The sequence below is a fragment of the Liolophura sinensis genome, chromosome 12 (assembly GCF_032854445.1).
Source record: "Liolophura sinensis isolate JHLJ2023 chromosome 12, CUHK_Ljap_v2, whole genome shotgun sequence".
Lineage (NCBI taxonomy): Eukaryota > Metazoa > Mollusca > Polyplacophora > Chitonida > Chitonidae > Liolophura > Liolophura sinensis.
Window position 1 is genome coordinate 14,375,098 of NC_088306.1, and position 16,931 is coordinate 14,392,028.

Genomic DNA, 16,931 nt, shown 5'->3' on the forward strand with positions numbered 1-16,931 from the left:
TTGTATTTATTCAAAGGCAACAGTTGAAATTGTATGTAACACCCAAAATAGTTAAATTCAAACAGCGTATTAAGTATCTTGTCTTTGAATCACTTTGACCCAAAATGCTAGCATTAGCATGACCATTTAACACACGAACTTTTCATTTGGCGGTGGCTCAAAAGGTAAGATCAAAATCACCCAATAGCCGGCACGCAAAGTTTACCGACCTTTGTAGCAGTAGATTGTTATTCAGGGCAGTTTCTTGGTCGATCATTGTGGATGTCTATTGGTGTCACTGAGAAAAAAATCTGGGGAGAAAAAGACGAAATTACGATTTTGTTACATCGGAATTCCGTCTTTCTTTTCTCTAAATTTCGACTTTCGGTTTTTTCCGGACACGTTTGACTCAGTCAAAATCAGCCACTGCCATTAATTGGTACAATAAATAAATAGGTATACAGACCTATTCTTGAGTACACTGTTAAGAGAAAAGGGTCAAAACTAACTGAAAAACTAGGGTCAGATGAGACCCCTGATATTCAGGGTATAGACATGACCAACTTCAAATATTAGGGTCACTTATCAAACTCTATAATTTAGGGTCACGCGACCCTAAAAATTAGGGTTGACCTACCCCATGAATAAGGGTGACATAATCCTAAAATCTAGGGTTAGTCGGCACCATTAAATAGAGTGAGTGAGCGAGTGAGTGTTTGGGGTTTAACGTCGTTTAACAAAAAAGGAAGGAATCCCTAGAGCGCATGTAATGTGCCTCCTTGTTGCAGGACGAATTTCCACCGCTCTTTTATCGATAAGGGTCCACCAGTCGTTGCACTGTCCCCTTTATTCTGGAAGTTACAAATCCCTCTTTTTAGGGTGTTAGGTGTGCCTCTTCCGAGGTGGAAGCTCTACCAACTGTGCTATCGGGGCCTATGATCTGCTGCTGTAAATTTTAGAGTCAAATGGAAAACTTGCCTGTGTTAGCAACCCTAAAAATGAGGGTCCCAAATATATAGGGTCAGTGTTTCAACCCTAAAAATCTGTCTTGTTTAGAGCAATGACCCTTGTTATTAGCGTCAAACAATTCGACCCTAATTTTCCGATCTTGTATTTCAGAGTCAGTTTGCCTGCGACTCGAGTCGAGTCAAAAATTGAGTCGAGCTGACCCTAAAATTCTGACACTGTACGGCGTAAAACACCAATCACATTAAACAAATAAATAAATAAAATATTATATGAACTTGGCAAACGTCCAACCGCTGCGTCTAGCTCGTTTTGTAAGAGAGACTGGATCACTGTCACCAACATGTCACGTGCCTATAGAACACTGTATTTAACCCCACGGACTAAGTTCCAATTTAAAAGACATGGAGAGTAAACCCAGAGCATCGAAATCCTGTGCTGTGTCAATTTACCCCATATAAGGGTACATTTCGTTTTATTCATAGGCAGAGCTTTGACCAAAAAAACAACATGAGTTTCATCAGATATTAAACTATTAACTATTATTAAACCATATTAAACAGAGATTAACACCAGACTATCGACGACAGTTTCATACTTGGCAGATAATCACACTTAACCTGCAAAATCTTGCCACTTGTCAATTTACCCAAGCTATAGGGTTTTATTCTAACGATTCATGTAAATGCACAAATAGTAGCAAACTGCATGCTTCCTAAAGCACCAAGGCTCGAGCAGAATTGTGTAACAAAATGCACTGATGTTAATTGCAATTTTTAGTCAACAATGATCCAGAGTTACTCCAAGATCAGTTGCTATACGAAACAAGTTATAGGCCTAAAACGTCCTACAGATGTGTGTGTGGGCGTGCGTGCTTGCGTGCGTGAGTGCACGTGTGTGTGTGTGTTCCTCTCCGACCGCATGTGGTAAGGCCTTCCAGCAACTTGCGGGTGTTCGTGGTTTCCCCCAGGCTCAACCCGGTCATCTCCCACCATAATTCTGACCGTCGTCATATAAGTGAAATATTTTTGAGTACGGCTTAAAACATCAATTACAGAGATAAATAAATGAAATAAATAAATCACTAAATGTTTGTATATATGTACACTTGGGGATTTACGTCGTAGTTAGCAATTAGTTCATTCATTAATTCAAGTTCTTAGGTGATTGCCCATGTACTCTGCCTTCTTGTGGCAGGAGTCCATGACATTTCACACAGTCACTCACACCGGGTCAACCAGTCCTATTTGCTTACTCTAACCTCTCAAGTAACTTATAAAGTCTTTAGTATAACCCACACCGGGTTTGATTCCAGGTCTCCAGATTTCGAGGGGGACGCTCTAACCATTAGGCCATGGAAGCAGTTTGGGTTACAGTGCATTTCCTTTTACATGTTATAAAAGTATATCATTTATTTATTTATTTTATTTTATTGATGTTTCACTTATACCACTGCAGCCAGCATTGTGGTGGGAGGAAACTGGACAAAGCCCCGGGGAACCCATGATCATCCGCAGGCTGCTGTCAGACCTTCCCACGTACGGCCGGAGAGGATTTGAATTCACAGCACTGGTGAGGGGTTCCTGGTTCATTTCACCAAGCTGGCACGCTAACTACCTCGGCCACGGAGGCTGACCTAAAAGTAGATCATTTTTTTTTCTCGCCGCCAAAGTGATGTAACGGAGCATGTGCCTATCCAACATACGGCAACATGACGAATGTATACGTATGTATGCTTGGGGTTTAACGTCGTACTTAACAATTTTCCAGCTATATGACGAGGAGGAGTCATTAGGTGTGTGTACAAATACTGTGTCTTCTCGTGGCAGGGCGAGTTAAAGTGCTGCCACCACTGAAGAATCGTGCCGAAAACATCACACATTCCACCCACCTTTTCATATTGTACTGACACCAGTCTAACCAGTCATGTTTCCTCGCTTTAACTTTTCATTGCTGAGCGTTAAGCCATGCAACAGCAAGTACCATTTTTAAAATCTTTGGTATGACCCGACCGGAGTTTGATCCTGAGGCCCCCGACTCTAACCATTAGGTCACCGAAGCGGTGCTACATAGAGTAGTTAAAGCTAAGCTAAATGCAAAATGATGGTAAATCAATTCTATATACCTACAATGTATTTCTGCAATCCTTTGTAGACCTATTCCATTTATTTATAGTCAAATGTATTTGGCATGGTACTTTTGGCATGTCTACGTCAATTGTCTCTGTAAAGTATATACTCCATTTGTCTTTGTAAAGTATTTATAGTCAAATGTATTTTGCACAGTATTTTTGTAGGTCTACACCATGTGTCTTTGTACAGTATTTATAGTACTTTTTATGCCATGAAATACGGCTAAAAAATGTGTAGATGATTTTAAGAGGCTGTAAGGGTACCACTATCTGAGAGTAAAGATGAGACACAACTGCCTTGTTTAATTCAGATCGCCGATAGGCCTCACACAAGATCAAACAAAGAAACACGAAGACGCTTGAATAAGTTCAATACACATATTTTAACAGACAAATAGACAAATAATACAACTGGCAATAATATACAAAACAATACACATACTTACAAATATATATGCAGTATCTTATAGCGTCCAAATCCTTATGGAATATTCCAGCTTCCAAAGGCGAGTCAGTCCACGTAAATATAAAATCCACGGTTAAGCTGAATTCGTCAGTTTACTGATGACCGTCCAATAAGTGGCTTATTCCCCAACTTCCTGTGAATGTGTAACTTCTCTGGGCTGACGGGTTGACAGTAGCGTCCGTGATGCCGAGCTGTCGATGTATGTTTCCCCGGAAATATACACAATGTCACTTTCAGGGTAAACAGGGGAAAAAATGTACCTAATGGCACAAAGAGACAATGAGCGAAGCAAGCTCCAAAATAATGTCTCCAAAAAATAGCAAGTGGTGAAACACATGCTCACAAAGTGCTCTGTACAGAATGGAGTATAAATGACGAATGTCGAATGGCGTGAAAGCCGATATCTCCAAACCCAGCAAATCTCTCACAGTGAATGACAGTAAATATGACTGCTCCCAAATGGACTTGAATAAATGACTGCTCACAAATGGACTTGAATAAATTACTACAATTTTTACAGCTCCGTCACACATATTCATTTTACTACCGTTAAAGAAAATTCTGGATGGTTTGATCGTAAACATGTTTACAACATACCGATACATATTTCCACAATGTATACTCTATGAACAATGACACTAAACTCATAAACACCTACGCCCCATGAACAATGGACTGAATTACAGTGCAGGCTATAACATAAACAAATGGAAAAATGTAGGTCAGACAATGACAATGAAGAAATAAAAGAAACATGATGTAATATTTAAAGATGGGGTTCGTAACAAGGTGCATGTAGAGATGCTAATTTAAGAGGTAGAGATGTTAATTTAAGAGGCAGAGGTGCTAATTTTATTGATGAAACTAGCCTGGATTTTCTGGTATCGGTTGACTGCTTCCACCGTGATTGGGATACTTACTGTATACTAATATTATGTGCATTGTTGTTTTTTAATTAAGGCTCGGGGACACGGTTCATTTCCACCCTTGGCCTGAGGTTAGCTGTAATCATGTGGTCTTCCTTTAGTTTTGTTAGTGATCATTTGCCGTCTCAACACACGTTGATTGCGCTCTGCAGATGAATATTTACGTCAAAACATTCTTAAACTTATTCCCAACGGCCTGTGGTATTCTCCTCCTGCCTCCAGCAATAAAACTTACCGCCGCCATGAAAGTGAACATCATTGAAAATTGTTGATTCCTTCTGTTTTATGAATCCGTCTTTACATGCATTTCGTACTTCGTATACTTTCTAAATCATTTTGTAGTTGTTTTTTTTTTCTTTTTTGAGGCGTTGTTTTGGAAATTGGCTTTGCGATCATTGTTGATCTGGGACAAAATGGTCCTTGCTGATCTTTTGGTTGTCCGCAAGTAAACCAATGTCTGGTTTGACGCCTAAATTAGCATTGTCCACTCGTTCTTGATCTGGCTTGTTTGTCCATGGCTTTTCTACTCTAGGCAATTTTACTAGAGTTGTTTCTTACCCACCTATTCGGTATTTCCTTTGGTTTAAAGCAACACAGTGCAGAAATTCAAGAATATATCTGTGGATTCATAAAACGATTCTGTAAATAAGTTGTCTAGTTTCAAAGTGAGAGCCAAAACAGCAGCGGAGAAAGTTTTCAGACTTTTGCTGAAATATTCGTAGTTTCAAATCCACTCTGTGTACAATAGAGGGAAGTTACATGGTCATAAGTAGAAAATGAATAATACTATTTATTTATTTATTTGATTGGTGTTTTACGCCGTACTCAAGAATATTTCACTTATACGACGACGGCCAGCATTATGGTGGGTGGAAACCGGGCACAGCCCACGGGAAACCCACGACCATCCGCAGGTTTCTGACAGCCTTTCCCACTTACGGCCGGAGAGGAAGCCAGCAAGCTGGACTTGAACTCACAGCGACCGCATTGGTGAGAGGCCCCAGGGTCACTGCGCTGCGCTAGCGCGCTAACCGACTGAGCCACACATGCCCCCTGAGTGATATTAGTAACAATATGTAAGACATAAGCTTCTAGTGTACCTATGTGGTTCTTAAAATAAACCCAAAACTCCTAAAATTAAATCATCACGCTTTACCGCTGTTGTAGATTATGTAGAGGTAGAATAATAGAAAAAGCTGACTCTGTATTACCAAGTATGGCCCACATTGAGCAGTTCACCGATAAGGTAGGTCGAACACGGGAGATAACCTCATCAGTTTTGTGACAAAAGTAAAACTTGTCAGGTTATCTCCCCTGTAACAATGTGTTAACCCCAACTTATATATAACGTAAACTGTAAAGTAGCATCACAAGTTAATAATCATATATAACCAATTTTCAAAAGGCTCTAAAACACCACCTCTGAAATGAATATGTAAGAAATAAAACAAACACAGAAAAGCTGGTACATGAAAGACATAAGACCGAAACAGTGAATAATTTTCAGTGAGGCAAGGAATACAATTGTTATTCAAGATATGACGTCTTGTTCAAATTTCAAACTCGTAATCAGTGGATAATTTCCAGGTCGAATAAAACTTTATCTGGGTCAAACTGTGATTATCAAAAATACAGATGTAACAACCATGGATACTTACACAATCGCCAAAACATTTCAAACCTATGGTGAAAATCTTACATGTAATGACGTCTTGCATACCGTAGGTTTGAGTGAGTGAGTGAGGGCTTGGGGTTTAACGTCGTACTGAACCATTTGTCAGTCATACAACGACGAAGGAATCCTTAGAGCGCATGTAATGTGCTTCCTTGTTGCAGGACGGATTTCCGCCGCTTTTTTACCTAGTGCTGCTTCACTTCGACAACTTACCAAAGCCACGCACGTGCCATTATACTGACACGGGTCAACCAGTCGTTGCACTATCTCCTTCATGCTTAACGCCACCCAGGATTGACCCTGGATCTACCGCTCCAGAAGCGGAAGCTATACCAACTGTGCTATCCGGATGGTCCATATGTTTTAGGGGACAATCCCACGTGCACGGACTAAAAATGCTATATAAACCTTTCATAATGTTATGATTAAGCCTTATTCAATTCTTTGCAACAACAGACGTCGTGTCTGTTCACTTCAGTCAGATAGAGAACCCCTCCTCAGCCATTATGCGTAAAATTTCATTACATACGCCTTAAATCACATAACGAATAGTGCACTACATGCATGTCAATCGAGCTTTAAACGGTAACTCGAAATAAAAGACTCTTACAAAGCTTGATCCATACACAAAGCGATATTCAATGAGAATAGCTGTTGGAACGAACAGCTCAATGTCTAATTGACAATCTGTCGATATCTGTTGTAAATAATATTGGGCAACGGATATGTCGTTAGCTAATCTTTGATATATTCTGATGTCGATTCAAATCTCTGGTATTTATAGCAGCTGCAACCTGACGGGCCCACTTTTTCCCCAAAGGCGTTCATCATCTTTCTTTCTTGTCTCAGGTAAGTCTCTGAACTTCAGTCTAGGGGCCGTATCTTCATCGTGTTTATTTAGATGGCCACGTTGTATATATGAACAGAGCAACTGAGATACATATTTTATTATAAAAATTTATAGAATAGAATATTCCTTACGTCTTTCCAGCGTCATTGAAAACTGTTTCTCTTGGCGTATTTTATATATCAGGGGTAGTGTGTGAGGCACAACACGTACAGTGCCAGCGCAGCGAAAAGTTATCAAGTGTACTAGAGAGTCCACACAGCTACTGCTTTGGTGGGGTCACTCCTTTGTATAACGTCTTATTCAAAGCATTTATAGCCATTAATGGAGTCCAAAATAAATTTGTTTGTTTCTTGACATTATGTAGTAGTCTTCCCACTGCTACAGTGGTCACGCCAAGCTATTTATCAGTAGCTAGGCAATACATGTACCCTTTCTGACCATTAGATACAGCTCTATGCAGATACACGCTTTATAGCTATTAGGCACATAAGGCAGTATTCAAAACAGTTTGTACTATTTATATAATATAGAGTAGAAATAATTGCATGGTATTACAGAGTAGGCACAAATTTCTTTTGTCTCACAGGCGTCAGGTCGTGCTGCTATGAAGCAATTGATAAAACTGTAATTCATTGTCACTTCGTTCTGTTTCGAAGTAGGATGAAACTGTTTCTACCTTAGAGAGTCATGTTATTCTACTCGCTTGTAAGCCAAACAAATCTTCTCCTTTAGATATGCATAGCTGGGCTTAACCCCACTGCCGCATTGGTGTACCGCCAAGCTATTTCATAGCCTCAGGGCTACCACGCTACCATACTGTCAACTATCAGTTAAGTGTGTTCAGTATGTTTTGCCGAAGTGCGACACCCGTTATATAAACTGCAATCGACTTTAATCTAAACCCTGTTTCGGACGTTGCCATATTTGACATTATTCGCACCTTTTTGGTGTAATATAACCTTCTTAAATGAATAATGTTTTATATCTTGTAGTACATGATCTCACAGCAGGATGGTTCTGGGGTTGTACGTGAAGAAATTTCTTTATAAAAACAATGTAGTTTGTTGTCCGAGGCAGTGGTGTAAGCTGTGTTACTGCTTGGAGTTTGTTCTAACCGCATATTGGTGCAGCCATTGTAAACCAAATTACTCTGCACTCCCATTGTGCAACGTGCCAAGTGCTGAAAAAGTATCCTAACAGTATTTGTCTTGTATAAATATAAACGTACAGCAGATCAAAGAGCAAAGCTTGTATTGTTACGTGCCACTGATTATAGACAAGTTTGCTATGACTGATTTTACAGATAGCTGAATATAGGCGACTGGCTAAAAGAAATAGGCTATAAATTGCTACTATTCAAGTATTTATTTATTTTCATTTGATTGGTGTTGTACGTGTTTAGTTAGAGTTTACGCCGTACTCGCACGAATATTTCACTTATACACCACCGGCCAGATTTATGGCGGGAGGAAACTGTTTAAGCATTTAAAAGAAAAATCCTCATGAAATCTTAAGTTAAAGTGACAAGAGGGGGTACTTACCGTTTCCGTGTGCTATTTGCCATTGATCACATTGTTGTTGCTGCTCTGGTTTACTCTGTAGGCTGTAAATCTTTTATTATATTATTGTTTTTCACCGCGGGTTGCATTTATGAAATACGTGTGCGTTGCAGCTTGTGACGGTACATCGATGATTTTTTTCCTGTTTTCTTGTTTTGCTTGAATTTACAGAAAGAGAAAAATGAAGGCTCCGTTGTTTATTGGCATTTTTGTGTGCCTTGTCAGTCTCACTTCATCCACATGTATGGCCGGTATGTTACTGCATTTGTAAATTACTTTTACATTTACTTTAAATTATAAACCGTAAGTGGAAAGGCCTGTCAGCAGCTTTCAAATGGTCACGCGTTCCTCCAGGCTATGCCCGGTTTCCCCCCACCATAATGCTGGCGGCCGTCGTATAAGTGAAATATTCTTGAGTACAGCCTAAAACACCAGTCAAATAATAAAGAAAAATCAAATAAATTTAAATGCCCGTATTTAATTTAGGGGCAAAGCATCGATTATATATCAACAGTACAGTTTATTTGGTAGAGGTCGGTCAGCATACAGATGATATCATATGTTAACTAAACAGTGCACACCTCCTCCACAACTAGAGGTAAAAATTCCCACACTACAAACAAAGGAACGATATCATAGATTTCCATTATATATGTGAAGTCCATACAATGATTTAAATATTCCGCGATTAGGATCCTCGCCACAATTAGACGAAACGGAAATGAAATTCAATTCAGTTTTACCAATATCCCTGCAACTCGTTTCTCGTAAAGTTTGAAAAGATGGGCGGACTCACGGGCAGGCGGACAGACGGTGACAAAAGCATAACCGACTTTAGGAAGGCATATTGTGATGGCGACATTATATTGGCTACTCTCGGTTTGATATCACATGTCTAGTTAATTATGCACACAACATGAAGACATCCCCAGCCTTTCTTGTGTTTTTGTCCGTTCTGAGCTTTAAAATTTTCCAGAAGAACGTTGGATGTCAATTAAAACCACCACCACAAGGGTTTGTCTCGGAAATTTTTCGTCGTCTCTAAATGACGAGGAATCTTTTGTCCACGACCAGTCACCAGATATGACAAACACAACTGGTGGTCAGTATTGAATCTTTCAGGAAACTATTTGTTTATCCGTCTGTTTCCTAGCTACTATACGGAAACAGTTATGCAGGGATTTGTGTGCCGTTTGTGTGGCGGAAACTTACGCTCTTGGCATGTAGACTAATTTTCGATTACTGACTGCTGTTTGGGGTGGGTTTTGAGGCATTTCTGAGCATTCATCTGATTTGTTTTGAGCTTTGCACAGTATAGAGAAATATGTGGGCATAGTCCCAAATCATGCCAACAAAAGTTTATTCAGTTTGTGATCCTCGATAACCTGCTCTTGCAATCGTGCAAACATTATGAACGATATGTTCGCGCTGCAATTCATAGTATCAGCTTTCATCTCTTAATCTCTCACCAGGTCCAGAGTCCTCGTGCATGGAGGGGTGGAACGTCGTTTGTAGCCGACCATTGGCCGACTTTACCGTCAAGAAAGCCAAAAGATTCTGTAAGAAAATGCGGAACGGGCAGGTAGTCAAAGGACAGTGTGTAATAGGTAAATTCAGGTCATAAGTGGTTAAAAATGAATTTACATAAGATTCATTTGCGGAGTTCAAAGACATTTGAACCCAATTTACCCTAACATACGGACCCCATAATTCTGATTATGTTTTCTAATTTTTTCCATGGTCAGAGAGAATATGAGACAATATTGTTCAATTCAATAATCTATATATTAAAAATATATAAACAGAAAAACTGGTGTAGCGTACCTTCATTTGTTTTTGATTAGTTTTGTTGCATTCGGCTACATAATTTGTTGTCACAGCAGTTCCAGCAGCCACAAGCCATAATGTGGTCGTAAGCTCGAATCCAGCTCTCGCTGGTTCAGCTGTTTTCGGATCAAGAAGTTTGTGAGGTACCTGGCGAATTATGGTGATTGACTCCAGGCAATTCGATATGCTCTGATGATAATCATACTATTGTCATATAAGAGGAAAGAATCTGTATTACGCTGTAAAGCCTCGATGATATAGGTAAATTTCTTAGCATCTTTTCAAACCTATCCGAGGGATATTTGTACCCGTTACGGACTAACCTGCCATACATTACAATAACCTAAGCGGATGGGGAGATTTATATAGTACATTAACATATACACGGACCAATTTCGATAAATGTTACCATTAAATTGCGCGTTACCAAACACATTTAGTGTCGTAATTCAAATCTTCTTAACTATATTTGAGATTTCTTGTCAGGGCGTAATTCACAGTTTCCTCTATCACATATGTTTTCCTTTATGTCTTCTGCTACACCTATACCTCCAGTCCTGATTAATGTTATACTTCAACTTGTTTTATCTCCGACTTATTTCCTTTGCTAAAACTCTACATATTTTGAACGTTTTCCTGTTAACTTTTTCAGCGGGTGGATTGGGTGTAAACACGAACGCATGTTGTACGCTTGGGAAGTAAACAAAAGAGCAGCATAACGAAGAGAGGACGGAAAGATTTGAACTCAAGACTATTTTGATGCGAATACAAAAACATCAGTGATGATGATTTGAGCGTTCCTTTCACGTACGGTGTCGTTTTCCCATATTATATTACATGAGGGTTAAATAAATACATCAGGAGATGACGAAGGACTCTGCGTTGTTATTATCAGAATATGGATATAACTGCAGCCCTCTGAGGAGATTATTTGTTTGGCTGAGAAAGTTCGGACAGTTTTATCCAATGATACAGCACTCAGGTCTTATCAATGGGAGAAGTAAGAAGTAGTAAGCAAGTCGACAATGATTTGGCAAATCTTCTGACTTAAAGCCACTGCCGATACAGTAACAGGTGTAGAATCGGGTGTTTCGAGAGCATAGCTTTTGTCCAGTGACGGCTCCCATCTTTTGGAAAGTATTTGATGGAATCGATGGGATTTTGCCGGCGTTACGCACGTGTAACCGTTCATGAGAGTTTGGTACGAACATCCGTGTTTCTTTCATCCTGTCGACTACATTCTACTGTCTGCAAAATCAGTCATATTCGCTACAAATTTTGCCTTAAATCAGTGACACATAACAATATATGTTGGAAGTCGATATTCCTGCACAGAAAATGTAGTTTAAGCACTTTTCTAATTCATAATGCTAAAGTATTGAAGCTGCATTTCCCTTGCAATTGTATAGACTTACAACGTAACAATGTGTAGTGCTTGTGGTGTTACGTGTCTCTAACGAAAGACAATTTTTGTTGCGAGTATGACCGATTTTACAAACATCTGAATATAGGCGACTGACTAAAAGAAAAAGACTATAGTGTGTACATCAAATCTTCACTTCAAGTTTCGAAAATGTTACATCACTCAGATCGTGCATGATATCTGGCCTGTGATAGTTGTATCTAATTCCGCTTAACACGGGGCTGAGGAAGCCAACAGGAGCCGGCACGCTAATCACGAGGCCATGGAGGCACCCAGTTGCAGTCTAAGCGCGACCTATATTTACATGTCACGTCATCTTGTTTATATTGCAAGATAAACAAACGCTGCATAAAACAATACACATTTACTTTTTCAGAGAAACTTGCCCTCTGTGCTCTTTTACATTGCGAATTTGTATATTTTCTCGCTTTCACTGCTTGTTTACATGAACAGTTAGAATAAAACCCCAGCAGAGGTAAATAGACAAGAGCAAGTATTTCACCGGTTATGTGTGCCCTTTTACCAATAATCACGCTGTTGTCGCTGCTCAGCTATTTCTCCGTGTGCTGTACGTTTTAACTATATTGGATGCAATAAGGAGACTATAAGGAGCTAGGGTCTGTTTATTCATCGTGTTAAATTAGATGGACACGTTGGATTTGTTTATTTGATTGGTCTTTTGCGTTGTACTCAAGAATATGCATTTATACGACGCCGGTCAGCATCATGCTGGGAGGAAACTGGGCAGAACCCAGGGGAAATCCACGCCCACCAGGTTGCTGGTACACCTTCTTACGTACGGCCGTATAGAAAGCCATCATGAGCTGGACTTGAACACACAGCGAACTCACAGATTATTGGGTATAGTTCAACGTTTTGACGGAAGGCGACGCCAGTTACGTAAACTGATATCGACTGTATTGTGAATCCTGTTTCTGACACTGCCATGGTGGAAATTGTTTACACGTTTTTGTGTAATATAACCTTATTAAGGGAATTCTATTTTATCTGTTGTAGTATATGATCTCACAGCAGTATCATTTTATAGATGGATGTTAAGAAATTAAAGCGATGTAGTATATTTGCTAAGACAGTAGTGTAGGGTGTGTTATAGCGTAAAGTTTGTTCTATGCGGTTGTTGGTGCAGCCAGTGTAAAATAAATTACTCTCCACGCCCATTGTCCATTTGCTTTTGAATAATTATGACGTCATCCAAGGCAGTGAGTTTTTTTTATCGAAACTAAGCTTATGGAGTTCGAACATTATAAAATGCATTTTCTTTGCAATAATGTGGACGCCCAATATATATCAGTGTTTAGAGCTGGGGTTGTTACATGTAACTGACTAAAAGCAACCTTGGCAGTGAGTATGACTAATTTCACAGAGAGCTGAATATACGCGACTCGCTAAAAGAAACAGGCTATAGGACGTTACACGGTTTGAATATTGATTTCACTCATTCGCAAAGAACATACTTTGCGTCTTTTCAACACATCATGGAAAACCGTTGACCGGTTCCCTCGCATGACTCCATTCTATCTTCGTACTTTATATACTTTCTTAGTTTTGATGGTCTTGGCCTTGTGATAAATGAACAGAAACGTCCATCTTGCTTGACGGCTGGTATAGGAGTCTATGGTTCGACGCATAGATTCGTAAATACCAGCTGATCCCTAAAACGACGTTTAACACAAACCACTTAAGAATTGAGAAAGTATATGAAGTATGAAATAAGGACCGAAATCTAAGGAATGCTTCTCTATTACGTTCTGCCAACTTTATTTAATATTTACATTTATGTAATTATCCCTTGTATATTCCTTACATAATTGATGTTTATTTATTTATTGATCGGGGCTTTACGCCGTACTCAAGAATATTTCACTTATACGACGGCGGCCAGCATTATGGTGGGAGGAAACCGGGCAGAGTCCGGGGGAAACACACGACCATCCGCAGGTTGCTGGAAGACCTTCCCACTTACGGCCGGAGAGGAAGCCAACATGAGCTGGACTTGAACTCACAGCAACCGCATTGGTGAGAGACTCCTGGGTCATTACGCTGTGCTAACGTGCTAAACAGCTGAGCCACGGAGGTCCCCTCATAACTGATGTTTAGTGTTTCTCGAAAATGCCACTTCATAGTTTCCGAGTTTATGAATGATGGGCTTGCCTGTTCCCGCGGTTCTCAGGGAACAAGAAATAGTTTCAATTCAGGCTCATAAAATGTCTTTTCTTGCAGAGCCATACGTAAAAGAGGCATGCGAATGGCTTGTACCTATCTCGCCTTGTATATTTATTTGTACAACGGTGATTATTTCGTCGTTTGAGCTCCTTCTGCGTATGAAGTGCGGGTTTCTCAACCGTAAAATTATAAAAAATAAATCATTCTAGCACACGTCATATGTGATATGTATCATAACTGGTTAAGTGTATAAATGAAATGTTGAAGAAGTGGCTTGTACACAGATTGATTCATTTATAGCAATATAAAGATAGTTATGTCTTTCCACTATATCCTTGGTGTTTGCACCGCACTTTTACCGTGAAATAACATGTGCCCGTGTTGCACATTTACTGGGCGAGATAAGAAAGTTATTTACTTATTACATGCTTCCCTAGAAACTTTGAGTCCTTCCAACATCATTGAAAACTGCTTTATCTTTTTATGAATTCGTCTAAATTTCGTACTTCATATACTTTATTCATTATTCAGTGTTTTGGGTTGAACGTTGTTTTGGGAGCTTGTCTTGCGATTTTTTAGCTTGAGCGTCCGTTTTGGTTGACGGATGATATGTAAGAACGCCTAGATTAGAATATGTTAAGTTTAAAGACTAGGTATTATCGCCATTCTGGGATCACTTCGTTGACCGTCCGGCTTGAAGTGGAGTTGCTCGAAATTAAACCGGGGTCGTGTCATACAAAAGACTTAACAAATTCTACTTGTTGCTGTGTCGCTTAGCGCTCAACACTGACAGGGTAGAGCAAGAGCTACTGGGCGGCCAGGTGTCACTATAATGCGACTGGATGGACCATCATGTCTATCTTCAGCTTGTCAGCACTTTGGCGGCATGGATTCGCCCTGCAACAATAAGACACAGTATATATATACACACCGAGCGTCATCGCGTCACCTGCTTGTCGTCATATGAAGGAAAAATTGTTACATACGACGTAAAATCCCAATCATACTCCAAAGAGTTGTCAACAAAAGTTCTTACACGATTGACTGGTTTTTATGAATTAGTTGCAAGGCTTAATTCCTGGTAAGGACATTAACTTTCTAGATATTATCTATTTGGTAGCCGGATTACTTCCTGTTACTATAACGAATTTGCAAGACAAAGTGCAACATACTGTCAATTTACTTCTGAGTATAAAGGATGTTAGGAGAGCTCTTGAAAGTAGCAATATAAAATCAAGTCAGGTTATAATGAAGCGGTATTTAGAATTCTTCATCGCTGGTCTGCTGTTACTCTCTGTTGCAGTCTTTGATACTGTGTGCCTGACGTATAAACCAGGATTCTCATGTCTCATGGGGGATTACTAGTCCCCGTGGCATTGTCCCTGTGTATTGTTCTCTTTGTTACAATATATTAAATGTGATGACTCTACAAGATTTGAATCATTTTGTACCAGTGATGTCTAGTAAATTTTTTATTAACATCGCCGCATTTTTCTCTAATTCTGCATCACTGCATTTTTTTCCTAATTCTGTCTAAGCCAAGGTGCGATGGGGTGTCTAAGTTGATACTATTAACACATTCACATGAAGTCAGAGGTATTTATTTGTTTATTTATTTATTTGATTAGTGTTTTACGCCGTACTCAAGAATATTTCACTTATACGACGGCGGCCAGCATTATGTTGGGAGGAAAGTCAGAAGTATTTACAGCTGACAAGAGGCTACGTGTGACTATTTGTCCCAGTGTCGCCGCTGCTATACTTCAAAAGAGGCAATGTCTCGTAAAGGACATTATGATAAGTTGGCACATCCTAGGTGGCGACATGGCGGTTTAGTGATACAAACTGCATGCCAAGAACAAAGAACACAACTAATTATATGGCGTTATTTCAGGAAACACGGTCAATAGGCGTGATTTTTTGACGTCTAGATCATACTGCAATAGCAACTGGCTTCGCTGCATATGTTTTTTACCAAGTTCTCCTTGTACCATGGTGCTAAGGGTGTAAATTAAGCATATACATGAACAATTAGAGTTATATCCCTAAAAGGGGTGGTTTGACAGGCCGTATTTCACACGTCACGTATCACAATTCTTCCTTCTCAGCTTTGGTTTTACTCTCCAAGCTTCGGTATATTTATGTCCATCAAAAGGGTAATTTACATTCCCAAAACTAAAATCAGATATTCTTTGGCAAAGGCGTAAGGGTATGCTATGCTGCCGGTTTTTTTTTAAGATGGAATTAAAAAACATACTATGTAGAGTATTACCGAATTTCTGTCAACCACACAATTTATATATTCAGAAGTGCAGCGCAAAACACCAATCCAAAAAATTACATCAATACATAAATATATTCAAGGCTTACTGAACATGTGAGCTGCGGCCATTAAAACTTCGTAAAATTTATTTTTGCAACGGCGGTAATACTTCACACGTTTAATTTGTTATGTGCATATACATATCTCACATATATATCAATGATCTCAAAGACTCTTCTCAAATCCATAATATAAAAATAGAACAAAATACCCAAGAGTAGTTTAGCGTTAGTACACACTGTCCACACAATGTACGAGTTTCCCAGTTCATCCAAAGTCCAAACACCGGTCCATCAGCTTATGACATAATAAATGTGAGATGATGTCTTCCTGATTTTTAAAACCTGGATTATATTTCGACAGGATTAAAATGATAAGATAGCCCGTTTTTTTACCACGGAGGCAGTTACCATAGAAAAAGGTGTCATATTTAAAATCTGCTGTTTTTAACTTGCATGCTCATCGATGGGATTCGCATTCACAGGTAGAAAATTCACACGAAAGCTGTGTTCATGAGGGAGAAAGTTGTTTCACAATATATGTAGGATCAACAGTGAAAGACAATAATAAATAAACACCACACAGGTAACCCTGTTTTACGTGACCCTTTGTATAACACAAG

The 16,931-nt window shown here is 39.4% G+C and overlaps 1 protein-coding gene across 1 annotated transcript; it reads left to right on the forward strand.

The window, feature by feature from the left end:
- The first annotated feature begins 5,684 nt into the window (after positions 1–5,684).
- Positions 5,685–11,241, forward strand: LOC135479726 (uncharacterized). Its single transcript, XM_064759629.1, has 5 exons — positions 5,685–5,714; positions 6,928–6,992; positions 8,724–8,803; positions 10,025–10,159; positions 11,032–11,241. The coding sequence occupies exons 1-5, from the start codon at positions 5,685–5,687 to the stop codon at positions 11,079–11,081; spliced, it is 360 nt and encodes a 119-aa protein (XP_064615699.1). The 3' UTR covers positions 11,082–11,241.
- The last annotated feature ends 5,690 nt before the right edge of the window (positions 11,242–16,931 follow it).

What these genes read in the sequence shown, in the direction of transcription:
- LOC135479726 (XM_064759629.1), top strand. Translation starts at nt 5,685, where the DNA reads ATGGCCCACATTGAGCAGTTCACCGATAAG. An exon ending in TTGAGCAGTTCACCGATAAG is followed by an intron (nt 5,715 to 6,927) that starts GTAGGTCGAACA and finishes TGGTATTTATAG; the next exon opens with CAGCTGCAACCTGACGGGCC. An exon ending in CAAAGGACAGTGTGTAATAG is followed by an intron (nt 10,160 to 11,031) that starts GTAAATTCAGGT and finishes TAACTTTTTCAG; the next exon opens with CGGGTGGATTGGGTGTAAAC.